The sequence below is a fragment of the Arabidopsis lyrata genome (assembly GCF_000004255.2).
Source record: "Arabidopsis lyrata subsp. lyrata unplaced genomic scaffold ARALYscaffold_3, whole genome shotgun sequence".
Classification (NCBI taxonomy): Eukaryota; Viridiplantae; Streptophyta; class Magnoliopsida; order Brassicales; family Brassicaceae; genus Arabidopsis; species Arabidopsis lyrata.
In genome coordinates this window covers 11135986-11153977 of record NW_003302553.1, presented here as the reverse complement: position 1 = coordinate 11153977, position 17992 = coordinate 11135986, and the positions used below count along the sequence as shown (strand labels likewise).

Below are 17992 nucleotides of genomic sequence, written 5' to 3'. Positions count from 1 at the left end.
AGGTCTGAATCCTAATATATCAATAATATTATGGAGACATATCTCGTATGAGAATCTTGTAAAATGGGTATATGACGTTTCTTCTTTTCATTTTCACCTAACGTATATTTCCTTCCTGCAGAAAAAAACTTTCTTGATATTCTACAAATGCTTCTCATTAGAAAAAAAACTAAAATTAAAAATTGAAAATATTTTCAGAGATTAACTTGCTAAAAGCCTAAAACATGTACAAATACATTTAGTAGGTAAAACTTGAACAGAGAAGGAATTTATGTGAATGGCTGATATGATGCCTAATTGCCTAAAATTGATAAAGAAGCTTATAAGTAGAGGAATTAAGAAGTTGATCTCAAGTAAACCTTTTTATTTTCACTCCACTCTTTTATTACAAACTACTAGTATTACTTACCTAATCTACTGGTTAGTATTGCTAATATGATAAACCCTAATGCATAATGTAGAAATCGTTGAGAGCATATATATAAGTAAGTAACTATAAAATACTATATACGTTGATTATACATACGTTGATTATACTATTAAAATTTACGCATATTTTGAACCCCAAAAAAAAACATTTGTATATATCACTTCTTATTGTATCCAACCTTGTAATGGGCTTTTGGGACCTTATAATGGGCTTTTAGTCCATCCTTCTTTATGAAGCAGCTGATCAAGCCGACGTGGCAACAAAAGTCGAACAAGTTAGGGAGAAGTTCGGAAACTTAATTCTCTACATCAGCTACATTCGATATTCCATACACTACCCGCTTTTTCACTGTGTTGACTCTCATATTTCTCTATTCTATTGGATAACTACTGTAGTATACACTAATAAAATACACCTAACCACAGGTGATTAATTTGAGCAAAACTAGATCTTTAAAATAAAAAATGAGAGTTTCTGAGCTCTGTATATAAATCTCTTAAACCCTACCCGTTGTCTTCATTCTCTCACTGCCTCTTTTCTCACTCACTGTCACTTCCCAAAAACCCTAATTTCCCTTCTCTGAGGTTTGCTTCATCTCTTTAATGTCTTTCATAGCTTTAGAAATGGCTTTGGTTTCGATGATCTTTTGCAAAGAAGTGATTTTTATAGCTTGTTGATTAGATATGGAGAAATGGAATTGATTAGTTGTGGCTTTGTTGATTTTAGTTTTCTGGGTTTTATATTCTTTGTGTGCAGACATTTTAGAAATGGCTTTGATTTTAGGGTTTGTGATTCTTTATGGTTTAATTGAAAAGGAATGATTTTTATAGCTTTGTTGATTTAGTTTTACATATATAGAGAAATGGAATTGATTTAGTTATGGCTTTGTTGATTTAGTTATCTGGGTTTTGTATTTTGCGTTCAGATATCTAGAAATGACATTCTGCAACAAACTTAGCAGTATTTTGAGACAAGGGGTTTCTCAGAGCTCAAATGTTCCAGTGACATCTATGGTTGGCTCTCTCCGTTACATGTCCACTAAGCTTTTTGTTGGTGGTAAGTTCATATATATTCTCTTGCTTGTAAGCTTTTTTTAGCTTGTACATATCTTCTTAATATTTCATTCGATGTGGTTGTTTGAATGTTTATTGCTCTCAGGTCTCTCTTGGGGAACTGATGACAGCTCCTTAAAGCAAGCTTTCTCTAACTTTGGTGAAGTCACAGAAGGTAAGCCATGTGTTTTCATTTGGAATGATTCTTAATGGCTATGTTACTATATGTTTATAAAAACCAATGAAGAACGTTTTTGATATGGCTTTGTAGTTCCTAGGGATCTATTTATGTTGTTGATTATGGTTATATATACAATCCTCATACCAATGTTGTGTCTTTGGTTATGCAGCAACGGTGATTGCTGACAGAGAGACAGGGAGGTCGAGGGGTTTTGGATTTGTCAGCTTCGACAGTGAAGATTCTGCTAACACTGCCATAACAGAAATGGATGGAAAGGTTAGAAAGATTATACTGACGCATAGTGTTGATTGTCCTGTCTAAATTTCCTATCACTTATTAGGTTTTTGGGGTTTGGGTATGATCATGAGCTGAAACCTTAGTGTTGATTCTGTCTAAAAGTCTCGTCACTTATTAGTTTTTTTGGGTTTGTGTATGATCATGGACCTTGTCGTGTTTAAAAGTCTTCGTCTCTTATTAGTTTCTTGGGGTTTTGGGTATGATCAGGAGCTGAATCCATAGCATTGATGGTTCTGTCTAAAAGTCTCTGTCTCTTACTAGTTTTTTTTTGGGTTTGGGCATGATCAGGAGCTGAACGGTAGGAACATCCGCGTGAACCTTGCAAATGAAAGACCGAGTGCCCCGAGATCATCGTTTGGTGGTGGTGGTGGTTATGGTGGCGGAGGTGGCTACTAAAACAAACAAGCCAGAGGATTTGAGAGAGAGAGAGGTGGCCTCTGAACTTTCAGTAGTTAGTTTGTTTTCTCTTTTGTTAACTGCAAACAACCTTAACTGGTTTTGTTAAACTTATTAAGCCCTGTTTTGGTTGTCTTTCAATGTATTGTTGCTCCATTTTCTGCAGTCTATTTTGCATCGAGTTCATTCGATGTTTACACTTGGTTCATTTACACTACCATTTGTGGTCTTCGGCTTTATTTGTTTTGTGGAGGTAGAAACTAATTTCAAACTATTAATCTTATCATATTAGTCTTTTTCTATGTCCGTGAAACTGAAATCCAGATATGAATTTGAAGTCATTGTAGTGACGGTCCATTAGACTACGTATTCTAGTTTACCGTAGCATCATCTTCCATCTTCGAAAGAGAATATCTAGAAAAACAACTGCCCAAGAATATTATCAAATGTTCATATCTAAAATAAAAAGCTAAAACTGGCAGACAAAAAAACACACAAAAGAAAGAGAATAAAGATAGGATGACAAAACAAAAGGGTCCAATGCCAAATTGCCAATGGTCCTCTTTTCTCTTTATGGTTTATTGCGATTCGGATTAGTACATTTTTCTGAGTCATTTCATCAAAACCAAATCCAGTTAAAACATTACTTTCATTTTTGTTCTGTTCGGTCTTGGCATAAAATAGCAAAGAGAAAAACATTAAAAAGTAAAAGGAAGAGAGAAAAGGCAAAAAAAGATAAGATAAAAAGGAGAATAAAATTTATGTTACAGTTGGTAATAATGGATCACAGGTTTCATTCCTTGATTATAAAAATCCAACGGCTAAGATCTGCTCTAAACACTTTCCAGCAAGATCATAACCTATTTCATTTATTACATAACAATCCCACATATATTTTCAATTCTACCCCTTTCTTCTTTATCTTTCTATTATAACATACAGCTGTAACAATTTAATTCCCACACTTTGATCCCCCTAAAAAAAGGACCACCACAAAAACATTTATGATTTTTTTTTTTTTGAGGGAGCAATTTTTAAATACGGAAAAAATCTGTCCCTGTAAATGATTTTAGTTTTTTTTTGTAAGAAAAATAAACAAGCATGTGATGATGAGAGAGATGGTATAGAAAATTATTAAGCGGAATCTTCGGCGTGAGAGTTTTCCTTTTTTACCCTCGGCTGAATCCCATAATAACCAACGTACCACTTGACGAACTTCCTCAGCCCCGCCGCGAGATCCGTCGTGGGTTTGTACCCGAAATCTTTATACGCTAAACTCACATTAGCATGCGTGTAAGGCACGTCACCGTTTCTTGGCATTTTGATAAGATGTTTCTTTGCTTTTGTCCCTAACAATCCTTCCAAGATTGAGACCAATCTCCCAACCGGAACCGGAGACGTGTTTCCAAGATTGTAAACACGTAGTTGAGCTTGTCCTCGCTTCTTTCCACCGCTTCCGGTACTTTTCTCCGCCGTGTCTAACGCACCGACACAACCTTTAACGATGTCGTCGATGTATGTGAAGTCACGCGCCACTTCTTGATTGTCCTGAGTTCTGTAAATGTCGATTGATTTACCGTGGAGGATGTCTTTAGTGAAGAAGAAGTAAGCCATGTCTGGTCTTCCCCAAGGACCGTAAACCGTGAAAAACCGGAGTCCGGTTAAAGAGAGACCGTAGATGTGGTTGTAAGTATGTGCGATCTCTTCACCAGCTTTCTTGGTTGCTGCGTAGAGACTCGCTGGTTGGTCTGTTCTGTGTTCTTCAGAGAATGGATTCTCAGTGTTGAGACCGTAAACAGAGCTAGAGGAAGCCCAAACAATCGCAGGCTGAGGATTAGCTGCTTTAGCCACTTCAAGGAGGTTAACGAATCCGGCGATGTTGGATGCGATGTAGGACTGAGGGTTTTTCATAGCGTAGCGTACTCCGGCTTGAGCGGCTAAGTGAAGGATATGAGTGAAAGGGACAACATCGAAGAGTTTACGTAAGAGTGGTCCATCGTTAAGATCACCTTCGACGATGAACACTTGTTGCTTCTCTAAGAGCTCTTGTCTTGCTCTTTTGAGTGATGGGTCGTAGTAATCATTGAAGTTGTCGAATCCTAAGACTCCATCGCCACGTTTTCGTAGCGCAAGTGAGCAGTGGGATCCAACGAAGCCGGCAGCTCCGGTGACTAGGACGGAGAGACCGTGTGGTCGTTTGGCTGTTGAGGATTGTCTGACGCGCTTTTCCCACGCGGCTCCACCGATAGAGGAGGAGGAAGAGGAAGAGGAGGAGAAGAGTCCGGTGGATAAGAAGCTACGACGGTGGAGGTGGTGTGCCGCGGCGGCGCGGCTGTCGGAGAGTGGAGGGTAGTTGATAGCGAAGAGGAGGACGAGGACAAGAGCTACGAGGAGCGTTGCTCGGAAAAGAACTTTAGAAGAAGCGTTGAGAACTTTGGTGCTGTGAATCTTCCGGAGGTAGCTATTGTACCTCTCCAGCTTCACCGTCTTGCTTGTATCCGCCGTCGCCGACAGGGGCATTTTCGTCTATTTGATATAACAATTCGGTGGTTTTATCTGTGTGGATCTTACTCCACTGTTCTTGATCTAAAGGGTCTCTCTCGAAAATGTTAAATTTGAGAAATGAGATTTTGTTTTAGAATTTTGAGAGGGTTTGAGAGAGATTTCGAGCCCTGAAAACCAAGTGAAGGAACGATCTGATGATTATAAAGAAGAAGAGAGAAATTTTGCTGGTCGGAAACAACTTTTTTCCTAATAAAGATATTATATAAATAAACGAGTTATTTTTTTCTAAACTATAATAATGAAAGAAAAGTACTGTTGTAATAATGATAGTGATGTCGGTATTTTTACATGAGGGTGTGATTTTACCCGAAATATAAGAAGGATCCCCAAATTAGGTCTATGCCACATTGGAAGAGTTAGATTGTTCTCCATTGGAGACTTCTTACAGAGTTTACGTTTGCTATCTTTAAAAAACTTAAAAAGTCTTTGAGTTATTTACTTATTTTATAGGGTCAAGATCTATTTATTAACTATGATGTGTTTTTTCATTACTACTAGATGTCACGTTGGGCAAAAAAGATCTAAGTTTGTCGTATTCTTTATCTTTATAGAGATATATGGTGTGTATGATCTTAAATAAAGTTTACAACTTGTATCCACTCAAACTCTCTTTTAATGTGTTTTTTTTTTTGTTCTTTTTCATAACCTTAAATGTATAGATAAACAGTTAAAGTACAATTTCTTTGATAAATAGATATTAATAACCATAATTAAAAGTAAAGATAGTAAAATCTACTAGATATTTGAAATAATTTATGTTAAAAATAATAAAAATGCTAAACATATGATGTTGAATTTATAGTAACACAGGTAATGAATTAAAGGTATTGTTTGCGTTCTTTAACAAAAGGGCATGGAAACTTATCTATGTTTAATGGAAAGTTCGACTGGATCATAGGATAAGAATTTTAAGAATTTATGCTCGGAAGGATATCTTTTGTTTTGCAAATTAGGAACTTTCGAGCCAAAATTTAAGTTATCTAATAATTTTATAATTAATACATAAGTTATCTCTAAGTTATTAAATATAATAAAATCTAGATTTATGTCATTTCAATTTAACTAGTGATATAAGATGATATTTATACATCGAAATATTTTCTTAATCTATGTAAAAATGTTTAAATTAGGACGACTAAAGCATACAAAATATTTAAGAACTGTCAAAAATGAGAGATTATAAAACAAGAACTAACTAACTGTTTTATTTTTTTGGTTCAACAACTAACTGGTTTTATTAATAAAATATGAGTGATTGTTCTGTGACTTAAGAGTAAAGTGTGCATACTTTATTATTCATTTTTGGATTCAGAATCATATAACTAAAGTATGGACCTTCGTTGTTAAAGTATATAATCAAATGATTCAAATAACAAAGGAATTTTTACACATTGGTTAAGCAAGAAGACAACGCCACTTCTGTTTGTCTCGTTGACAGGAGAGCCACATGTGAGTCTCTCCACATGTTCGTATGTGTGAACATTTGGACTAATTTTATTTGCGGACTTTTTTTTTCTCCTCACAACATGTTTATATACTTTTAAATGTATTGTGAAATTGTGGGGATTTAAAAATCAATTAAAGAACAGTACATGTAGAAAATAAATGAAGCCTTTTTAGGACATAAAAACAAAAAATAGAGTAAAATATTCGAATTGTTGATGGTCTACGCGTTTTCTAAAGGTGCTTATATTCTACGCAAAATCAATTATAAGAAAATATGGACTTAAGCCTAAACTTCATTATTAGAGATCTGATCAGAGACACCATGGCTCATTGCACTAACATTAATGATCGATTGATTCAAACTTGTATAATTATTTTTACAGTTTTGTTATCGACTGACTTGTCATATAACCATAAAATCATTTTTACAGATAGTGTATATATGAGTTCGAAATATCAATTCTAAGTTATTATAATATTTTAATCCTTAAATTATTATTTTGAAGTTTCCAGACATTTTTATGATGTGTTTTTTGATCATTAGACTATATTAAAAAAAAATGAAAAAGTAACAATTTATCCGTGATTTGGGGTATATTTAGGGTAACTAAAGCATTGTTTTAGTTATAAAAAAAAATAAAAAAAAATCTAAAGCATTGTTTTAATACACCAATATTCATTCCAGCTGAGGCTATGCAGTGCTGACTTGAATTAGAATATGTTCGATATTTGGGGAAAATAAACATGGAAGATCAAGGAACGTTCGAGAAATAGAAAAAAAAATGCGAATAAGTTAAACATCATAATCTAAAAGTAAAAAGACAAATTAGGTTCCATTTCCATATCCGCTTTAATTCTAAACTTACTACAAAAACATTAGAGCCAAAACTAACCTTTCTTTTACCCAATATTCTACTGCAAGATTAAAATTGTACATGTGTTATACAGATAAATCTGTACTTAATTTTGACCTATTGAAAAACTGATAAGTATCCCCGGTTTATCAAATTAATTCCGATTCAAACTTTTTGCATGTGATATTATTAGAAAATAACATGAAAAGGAAAGAGCGTAAGGACAAGTCACAAGTTGGAGAAAACGTTAGGTCAAGTTTCAAATCAGAAGAAGAATTTGGGCTTGTAAAAAGTTAAGAGCGAAGAAACATGTGGTTTCTTAATGGTAATCTAATCATTGTTTTAAATGTCTAAATTACGAAACTTTTTTCATTATATGATAAAGTATAGTCCTTCATTATTAGTTCTTTTTTTTTCCTTTTTCTTTTTAGTTCATACTTTTGGGTGTCATTAATCTCTTTAATTACGTGACACATATCTTTGTTAATAAATTAGATAGCAAGCTTTTGCAAGTAAAAAAAAAATTAAAATAAAAGCTTTTGCAAGTAGCAACAATAATAATCCATGCAGTATTAATATAGTGTTTTATTGGTCGAGGAGTCATAAACGAATTATAAGCTGTCAGTTTTAAAAATCTGTGGGAATATGTAAATCTGTCGAGATTCTACGTTTTGGTTAAGTAAGATTATTTAATCAAATTGACTTCGTTTTGCATTGGTTTCTAAAGGAACCCAAAACCTCGTTCGTTGCCTTCGTAGAAGATTCACCATGTTCTCTATTTATTGCAGAAGCTCAAATTGCTTAATTTTTTAATTATTTCAGAGGACAGTCTTAGCAGTAAAGGATTTTTTTATCACTTTGTTTGGCATTAATTTGTTTTTATATCATAAAATAAGAATAATTTGGTTGATGTTAAAGATCCGTATGTATTATTTTTTTATTAGTAATATGTAAGGGCATGTCACCGACAAAAACCTCCAGAATTATATACTCTCCAAGATTAACTTAAATAATCTACTTTATTTTAAGCTAATCTATTATTGAGCTCTATTTGTGCATGGGATGTTTCTTAAAGAACGTAAGATCTAGATTTTGCTTATAAGAGATCTCCAACAACGTAAGATCATTTTGAATGCCTCAGACAAATTGTTTTGTGTGTGGGCAAGACAAATATTCTAAGTGCATTTTAAAACTAGTTTAAAACGCGAAATCCATAAAGAAAAATGGCTATTGACTTGAAACGATGTTTTTGTAACCATTTTACAAAACTTACGAGGCAACTGAATTAATTTCTATTGAAAATGGAGAGTAAGCGTATTACAAAACTTACACATTTTTTTTTAAAATGTGGACATATTTGGGATGGATAATAGATTCATCTAAAAAGTTAATAAGGTTAAATATGTTTAGTTAATATTTTGAGAATTATATGATGATATTCACTAGATTTTGACATGGAGATATTGACTAAATATTCCAAATTTTAAAATCTGAGATGGAGTAAGAACATATTTCTTTGTAACTTCTATCCAAAATTACAATTTGTTCGATTATTAGGGATTTAGGGGCATGCGTTTTTAGAAATGACACATATCCAGCTTAATTAGTTGTATGAACAAAAAAAAAGTCAACTTATTTAGCTATTGGAAAGACTCGGTGGTTTTTTGTGGAAATATGGTTTTTTTGAAGTGTCGGTGGTCTCAGACATATTTTGGGAATTAAGATTGAAATTCGTTACTTATTAATTGGAAAGCGATTTGGCAAAGACTCGTAGTCTCTCCTCTTATCTTTGTCGCTCTCTCGAAGGCTTTTCTAGTTGAAAACGGAACTCTTAATTTGTCGGTACGGTTACACTGTGTGAATGATTTGGATCGTTTTCCTTTACGATTTTAAAATTAGGTGATATCTTTTAAAATATTCTAAATATACTTCATGTAATTTTTATTTTTTCGATAACCAGTTTCATGTATGTGTTAACTAAGGTTTATCACTTGTCTTTATCAAGAAACTAAGGTTAATCACTTGTCTTTTTATATCAAAGACAAAAAGTTTATACTTGAAGTAAATTCTAACTATTAAGTACCAAGTAGATATAACACCTAAATATTTTAACCCCAAAAAAAAAACACCTAAATATTAGTATTTTTTTTTTCGTATCTCGAAAGCAGCTGAACTAAAAATAACATAATTAAGACTCATCTCATAATGCAAAACCAATAGTTAACAAATGTATGCAACACCTCTCAAAAGAGCCATTATTATCTATCAGCGCAATTGTTCGAGTTAGTAAGTGTGATTTACACCCTACATATTTATGGAATTTTTTTTTTTATTATACAAATAATAATTATTGTAGCAAAAATTCGAATATGCAATATGTATGAGTCCAACTCTATAAAACAACTAGTCCATGCCTTAAAAAAAAAAAAACAAAATTAGGCATTCAAAAAATGGAATAGAACTTTATATCAAAATTAATTATACTTTATATCAACTTCGTATGTAAATTATGCATATACGATATAGCTGACATAGCAGTAAATGGTATAGCTTTGTCAGGAGGAAAGCTGTAAAGTTTTGGAATTTCAGTGTCCAATGATAGTTTCAAAAGGAAATTATTAAAGTTAAAAAGTATCCAATAATTCGACATCCCTTGGAAGATAACGTATATTTCTCTTTTTACTAACTACGGGCAAAAGCCAAAAGGGCATATCAACGTTAAGATACGCTCATATGACCTTTTCTGTTAGTTGATTATTAAGTACTATTATACAGCTACAAAAGCTTAGTCTTCCTGTCTACGAGATGTCAAACTAATCCAAAATTTTATGAGATAATACAAAAGGAATAGGAACATATTGGGTACCTACCGATGTATATTTGCAATATTTTGTTATAAATCTATGGGTCTTTTGCAAGAATAACCAAAAAAGAAAGAAAAATTAAATATATAACACCTATTATGAATTAATTAAGTGAGTAACACTTTGAACATGAGCAAAGTCTAAATGGCCTTTGCTTTATCGTTTCCAACTGAGAGAGAGGCCGGTTGTCATCAGACGAGGAGAGCTACGGTCGTCATCGGACGAGATGGCGAGGAAGATCCGCCGGCGAATGTCCACGGTGGAGAGGAGAAGATAGACAAATCCGCCAACGAGAAAGTAAGGGAGAGAACCGGCAAAAAAGATTCGGTCGCTGCGGCGGCAACGATGGTGGATGAAAAACTGATGGTGGCGATGACGTTGAGGAGTGTTACAGATCTTTAGAGACGAGAGTGGGAATTGAGAAAGAAGGGTATAATTGCCAATATTACATAAAATATTAAATATATAATGATCAAATTTTTTTATGGTTAGTTAGTGAATTATAGTTTTTTTTTTATGGTTATTTGTTCAAATTTTCCTAAATCTATTGGTATAATGGTATCTAAGTAGAGTTTGTAACTTAACAGTATGTTTTAGTATCGTTGGTGTGTCATAAGTCAAATATTTTTTTTTTAGTATGTTAATGTGAGTTATAGACAGAAAATTACGTGTATATATTTCTATAGATTAAAGAAGTAAAAGAAAAAAAATTAAAAACAAAAAAATCATTGACAAAAGAAGAAATTCGTTGACATGTCGTCGAAGAATATCTATATTACGTCTTAACAAAAAAGAAAAGAAAAGATACACAAATTTACGTGGTTTATTAACAGGGGGCTACGTGTTATCTGGCAGCTAGATTATGTGATAACTGATAACTGTTAATGGATGGATAAAAATTATCTTGTATTCCCTCCGTTTTCGAATAGTTGTCGTTTTAGAGATTTTTTTTTGTTTTTAATTAGTTGTCGTTTTCAGTTTTCGATACAAAATTTATTAATTTTTTACTTTTTCTATTTATTTTTATTATGCAACTTAATTTACTATTAGTTAAATTATGTTTAGGTATATAATTAATGATATTTTTATATTGAAAAACTAACGACATTAATAGTTTCTTAATTTGTGTGCATATAATTAAAACGACAACTATTCGAAAACGGAGGGAGTCAGTGGCGGAGGCAAGAAGGAGGGAGTGGGGTCACATGACCCCTATAAATTTTATATATTAGTTATTTTTAGTGTAAATTTGATTGAATTTGAGGAAATATTTAGTTAAAATTAGTGTTGGACCCTTATAAATTTTTGTTCTAACTTTCAACTGACCCCTTTAATTCATATAATTTCTCAATTTATTGTTCATCATAATTTTTTATTATTATTTTGACCCCTATAAAACTTGTTTCTAGATCCGCCACTGGAGGGAGTAGTATCTAACTCTTTTTTGCAAGATGTACTAGTGGGTTATGATGATTTAAACAACGACGTTATAACTAAGATCATTAACGAATGGTCGTTGTATTTAAGGCTATAACACGTTGAGCATTAAATGTGGCAATAAATTTTGACTCTCGTCACTTGTATTTGTTTTTCTCATACTTGTATAAGAATCCTATGATAGATATGCAATGGATCGGAATAATGTAAGAAGAATAATAAGACGTAGATCCATCTTTGTTTTTTTTTAATCTTATTTTATCATATAGAAACAACTCTCGTAAAATCGAAAATCAATATAAGTCAAAGGATTTCGTGCCACCAAATTTAAAACCTAGTTCAGTCTACAGTTATATACTTATATTAATTTTCTGCAGACTCCATCAAAGCTTAGGAAGATCGCAGTTCACTCCACCGTTTATCACATTTGGAGGCAACGAAAAACAATCAGCATTCTATCCCACATCACATCATTTTCAAGTTCATCGATAGAGAGATTCGGAACACCATCAACGCTCTCGAAGACAAATTAAAGAAAGCATTTTGCAACTTTGGATTAGATGAATTCACTCTTGTGTCTTCTTCGTTTATTTACAACCTTGTTTTTTATTCTTTTTTCACAAAGTCTCAAACATCTTAGGCATTATATTATGTAATCCCTAAACTTTTTCATTTTTAATGATATTTACATTTATGTAAAAAAAGTTGATTAAATTCAAAGAGTGTACGTTTAGTGAGAAGTAGACGGTCATTTGTTTTAACTAACTTGAAGATAACTTCTTAAGAAAAAAACTTGAAGATAACTTGTTTCAACTAATATTAGTTTAAACAAAACTATCATTTGTTGTGAAACTTCAGTGTCTATATCTTCATTTTGAGACTCATTTTCAAGATTACAAATTCTCCCTCTACATTGTTTATAGGAATACAACCTATTCTAATATCTGATTTGTTAATCTTATATATTTGTGGATCTAAAGTAGATCCCTAGAATATTGTAATTGTACCATGTTCATATTTATTAATTTTAGATGAATACAAAGTACATTCAATAAGAATTCAACTATTTACATTATTTATTAACTAACATGAACTTATTTTAAGAACCAAATTTTGGCTAGAGACGCATAAGTTAAAATCAAATTTACGTTTTAAAAACCAATTCTAATTTAGAAAATCATTATTAAAATTATTTATAATTGGGTAAATGTTGTAAGTTGTTAAAATAAAATTGATAATTACTGAATAAACTGTAAAGGTTTCAAACTTAAATGAAAAATATTTAGATGCTCAAAATAAAAATAATAGCCGACCAAAAAAATCGAAAATAACAAGAAAGCGAGAGATTTACCTTAGCCAGAAGCCCGTTTCCCAATTCGATAGTCCTGAAAGGGACAGTGGTTTTGTTGACCAATTGGCTACTATCTCCATAATTTGGCTTCTTACAAGTTGAAAGGACCATTCACAACACACACTACACTTCTTCTCCACTTTCACAAATATCTCTCAATATTTTGTCGGCAGAGGTACATTTCTCCTTTGTTGAGAAGATACTTTTATCCTCTTTTAGATTTTTTTTTGTAATATGCCATCATCTCCTTAATATCTAGATTGTTTCATATATTTATTAGTTTTATAATGTTGCTTGATGTAAAAGATCAATTCCACATCATTGTTCCAAATTTTATATGATAATAATTAACCATGTTAAAAGGTAAGACCGACATAAGGATATGACTTTTGTTCCATCTACTTGTGTACAATAGGTATATAAGAGCATGATTATAGGTGGTCTCTTATAAATTAATCTTAGCAATATTTAAGTAATTTATTTATAAAAGTGATTGTTAAGAGATAGTATTTTTGAGTTAAGATTTTTGTGTGATTAATGGTAGGCTCTTAACATGTGGTTCTTAGAAAAATAAATATTAATATAAAAATAAAATTTATAATTATAGAAAATTTAATAATTGTTGCAAATTAAAAAATTAAAACATACATGAGATACAATTTATAACATAAAGCACAAATGTTTTAAACGTAATTTCTGGAATATTTTGTCCATATATGCTCGACCAAATCCTTATTCAATTGTTGATGCATAGCTCGATCACGAAGTCGATTTCTAGTGGACCATCATATCGACGCGATTTTGATAAAGAACAAGAGTTTAGAAAAGATTGTTTTGTGGTAAAAATAACAAGAGTTTAGAAAAGTAGAAAAGATTGTTTTGTGGTATAAAGAACAAGAGTCTTTGGTAAATCACTTGGAGTATAAAGAAGAAGAGTTGAATTGTAAACGATTGTTGCATTAGTTTGTGAGAACAAGAGTGAAATATATAGAAATCCCAAAGAAGGTGTCGAATTATTGACACAAAACTAATGTGGTGTACAAGCAAAGTAGAAATATGTGGTCTCCATTAGCTTCAACTTGCCAATGAATTATTGACACAAAACTAATGTGGTGTACAAGCAAAGTAGAAATATGTGGTCTCCATTAGCTTCAACTTGCCAATGACTTGTCCTCTTCTTGTCCTGTTTTCTCAGCAGCGTGTTGAAGATGCCTTCCACTCACTGCAGCCTCCCTGACTGAGTCATCATTCTCCCATCCTCCCTACATGAATACGTGAATCGGATATGTTACTTCGTTTCCAAACAAAGGAAAAAGCAAGAAGAAACAACATTTGCTTTGTACCTTGGGAAACAAAAGTCATAAACATGTTTAGAGGAGGAGATTCAAATACATAAAGACATAAAGAAAGAGTTAAACAAAGACATAAACATGAACATAAAGACATCAATACACAAAAACACTTGAACATAAAGACATCAATAAACAAAAACATAAAGACATGCACAAAGACATCAATGCATAAACTTTCAAAGACACAACACTTTAAGTTTACATAAACCAAATGTTGCTCAAAGAATAAAGGAGACAGCAGGTCCGAAATCAGTCTACATGCCATAAGAAGTAACCTTGTGATAATAAAGTTAACGTGACTAATCTAAAAGATTTTAAAATAATCAAGTAAGAATCCTTTCGTCAACAAAACCAAGTAACAAATACCACAGCAGCAACATAGTACACAATGCAGTAAATTGTTCCAAACGTACATAGATACATCCTTTGACAGCAGCCCGACGACAAAAGGCTTGTGGAAGTTCTCCTTGTACATCATAAGAAAACTAAAAAGCAAATCTTACTTAAAGAAGCCATGGGGTCTGCAGATTGTGGAGGTTGCATCATCTCCTTCCCATCTTTGCTTGTATGTTTATGCAAATAAGATAAAGAGACAATAATAAGAATGTTTCTTCAATTTCAGTGAACTTTCTTCAAATACATGACACTGCAACAAAACATAGGAAATATATCATCCAGAAGATACAAAGGTGAGAAAATAAAGCATAGATCCTCACATTTAGAAAGAGAACCGAGAGATTCAACACAAAACCATGTGAGGTTTTTGAGACCCATAAAGACAATTGACAAAAAGATTCAAGCTTTAACACACAGCTCACATTCATACAGAGATTCAATTTGACAAAAAAGCTATAAACTTTGGTTCTAACAAACCCTATTTACTCAATTATGGCACCAAACTTGTGAAGGAGCTGAACAAAATCGTAATCAACACAATGAAATCAAACGTAACATCATCACAACGCAAACATCTAAACACTCGAGCTTGAGCGAATCGATTCATGATCTTCACAAAATTCAGAATTCAAAAGAGGGGGTTTTGAGTTATTTAACACATACATCTTCATCAACGGACTCACTTCTATTGGAGCTTTAGCTTCTCTTCCTACCTTAAATTCGCGGGTAAATTTTGATAAAAGCACTTGGCTTTATACGATTGAAAGAGAACAATCGTGAAATTGATCGCCATCGGAGAGACGATAAAGAGAGAGAGACAACAGAACACGGGCAACCAATTCGAACCAATTTTAAGACGATCCAGACCAAACTCTTCGATTTCACCATCGGAGACAAGAGGAAAGGAGACCAGAACGAGACGAGAAAAAACAAAGACGTTCGTCTCTTAAGGTATTTTGTTGTCTCTTAAGTAAGAGACGTTCCTTAACATTATTCAATATTTGGCATTTAATTTTATTTATATAATTACCTAAAATTTCTCTAAGATATGTCTAAGAGCTTACCGATAATGGTGCTCTATAGTGTATCAATTTATATATTATGAGAGTGAATGATGTTTACACCAAGGCAGATCAAAGAGTAGATCGAACCAAAACAAAAGAGACAAAATTTTCAAATCAAGAGCTATGATTGACCAAGTGGCTTCGGCTTGAAATACATCAAACAGTCCATCATTTAAAGGAGACTGATTAAGACAAAACACCCCTAGATTGATAACATTCATAAGATGGTCCAATCACGAATAAGCCAAACTGCCCAACAAAAAATCCACTCGAGTAAATGATTTTTTCTTGAATTTTCACCAATAAATCCATCATTTTGAAGGTAATGGTCAAGAGAAATTGGCAATAGATCATACTGGATCAAGACATAGACAAGAGACCACACTCACAGCTATTAAACCGAACACTTTAAACACCACTTAAGAGAGTTTTTAGCCTAGTCACATCCATTTAAACTCATGGCATTTCAATCCATCTTAGTAGGCCCATGGAGTGTTCAGAGCGCTAGAGATCCGTTCACAAGCATTCGAGCAATCACAAAACATATATTTCTACAACAACATGCTTCTAAGCTTCTGAGATCATGTGATAATAAGTCTTTGCTTCCAAGTTTATATCAATGAAGATAATTCAAAGGAAATACATAGAGATTCAAGAAAAGGATACATGAGTTTAATGTGAGGATAATTGGTAAGGGTGATGGACAATTGTACATTACGTAGATGCAGTAAATATTCTTCTTTACCATTCTACTAAAAGAGAAAAAAAGTCTTATGCAATTCTTCGGAAAAATTGTTACTTTTGTATGATTTTTGTATCAGTCAAAATACCAAAAATTTCAAAGCAATAAAAACCTTCATCATCATATGTCCTTTGTGAGTATCTATCTTATATTATTGGCCGATAGAATACTCTTAGAATTTTAGTTTAGTATACAATTTATTTAACTAAATTAAAAAATGAATACGATAAGAGGTTGGTTCTCTTATAGCAAAATATGAGATGAAGTTATGACTTGTGGTGTTAGTGGTATTCTAGGACAAAACTGCTCAAATAATTTGTAACAAAAAACCATGACTTCATTTAAGTTTTTATTAAATTTTAAAAAACATTTTTTAAAAGAAAAATACTTTAAAAAATAATTCATTTGGTCGGGGTACTACTAGATGTTATGGCGTATGGAGTCGAGCAAAAGATAACATATGTGAGTAGGGATGTTAATATGGGTAAACTCATCTCATTTAAGTCCACCCTAATTATTTACGGTTTTAGCAAAAATACGGTTTTGTGTTTTATTTCTAATTTAAACATAAATATTATTTAATCAGAATAATTTAGTTTTTACTGAATATAATAATATTTATTTTTTATTTTAATTATTAGAATGTTTTAAAAATCTAATGAATAATGAACATAAAATATATATAAAAGTGTTTAAGTTAAAACCATTTAATAAATGGGTCTAAGATTAACTTATTTAATCTTTTTTAATTTTTTTGCATAAATAGGTTTAAATGGGTTAATTTTTCTAAGACATATGGACGTTGTATATCCAAATTAAAATCACAATGTGATAAGTAAACAACTTTAGTAAACGTTTCTTGCTCGTTAGCGTCCGTTTACCTTTATTATATTAGTTCTTTTTTAGTCAAAACAGTAAGTAGGTAACAATATGAAAAACGACCATGGATTACAACAAGAAGATAGAGATCCATTATATCTAAAGTAAAAAGGTATAGTCTCAACAAGAAAGTTGAGAAGCAAACCACAACTCATTCATACCATCTCAGCTCCTCTTTCTCTTCAAATCTTTCTCATCTTTTTCCTCCTCCTCGTCCTTTTCTTATGCCTTGAGATAATGGGGTATGTCTTGGCGATCTCTTGCATTGATGAAGACAGTTTTGAGGGACTTATCTACATAATCAGCTGAGATCTTCAACCCATTTTCATTCCTTGAGATTGGAACAAACCTCCTTTCCCATTGTCCAACATTTTCCTTCTTCTTCACTGTCTCTTGCTCATCAGGATAGATCAATTCCTTGTACTTCGCTCCAATAGCGTATGGCTTATCGAGACAATTCTTTGCGTTGTGCTTCAAACCACCGCAGTTTTTACATGCTCCAGCCTTGAACCTCTGAGATGTGTCGTAAGATTGAACTCTAGCTTCTCTCTTCTGTCTAATCTCTCTCTTACGAATTTCTTATTATATTAGTTAGCTCTCGTTTATGATTTTCATGAAGGTGATTTTCAGATTGTTGATTTTTAAAAATATTATTAAAAAATTAAAGTGTTTTGCATATTGATACA

At 32.4% G+C, this 17992-nt stretch overlaps 2 protein-coding genes and 1 long non-coding RNA gene across 5 annotated transcripts; 1 reads left to right on the top strand and 2 right to left on the bottom strand.

Annotated features, from left to right (window-relative positions):
• The first annotated feature begins 695 nt into the window (after window positions 1-695).
• On the top strand, window positions 696-2634 carry LOC9319533 (glycine-rich RNA-binding protein 4, mitochondrial). Its single transcript, XM_021030793.1, has 5 exons — window positions 696-1014; window positions 1356-1486; window positions 1589-1657; window positions 1833-1939; window positions 2249-2634. Exons 2-5 carry the CDS (start codon window positions 1366-1368, stop codon window positions 2354-2356), a joined length of 405 nt encoding a protein of 134 aa, XP_020886452.1. The 5' UTR covers window positions 696-1014; window positions 1356-1365; the 3' UTR covers window positions 2357-2634.
• Window positions 2635-3092: 458 nt separating this feature from the next.
• LOC9321667 (UDP-glucuronate 4-epimerase 6) lies at window positions 3093-5306 on the bottom strand. The gene has a single exon (XM_002883419.2). It carries the CDS (start codon window positions 4874-4876, stop codon window positions 3491-3493), a length of 1386 nt encoding a protein of 461 aa, XP_002883465.1. The 5' UTR covers window positions 4877-5306; the 3' UTR covers window positions 3093-3490.
• An 8430-nt stretch (window positions 5307-13736) lies between these two features.
• Window positions 13737-15750, bottom strand: LOC9319531. Of its 3 annotated transcripts, none has more exons than XR_002333682.1 (3): window positions 15335-15714; window positions 14217-14871; window positions 13737-14135 (listed from the first exon to the last, which is right to left on the bottom strand). It is a non-coding gene; the product is annotated as an uncharacterized LOC9319531 (long non-coding RNA). The 3 variants fall into 3 exon arrangements; XR_002333681.1 differs by having other exon boundaries at window positions 15285-15712; XR_002333680.1 differs by having other exon boundaries at window positions 14217-15750.
• Window positions 15751-17992: the final 2242 nt, after the last annotated feature.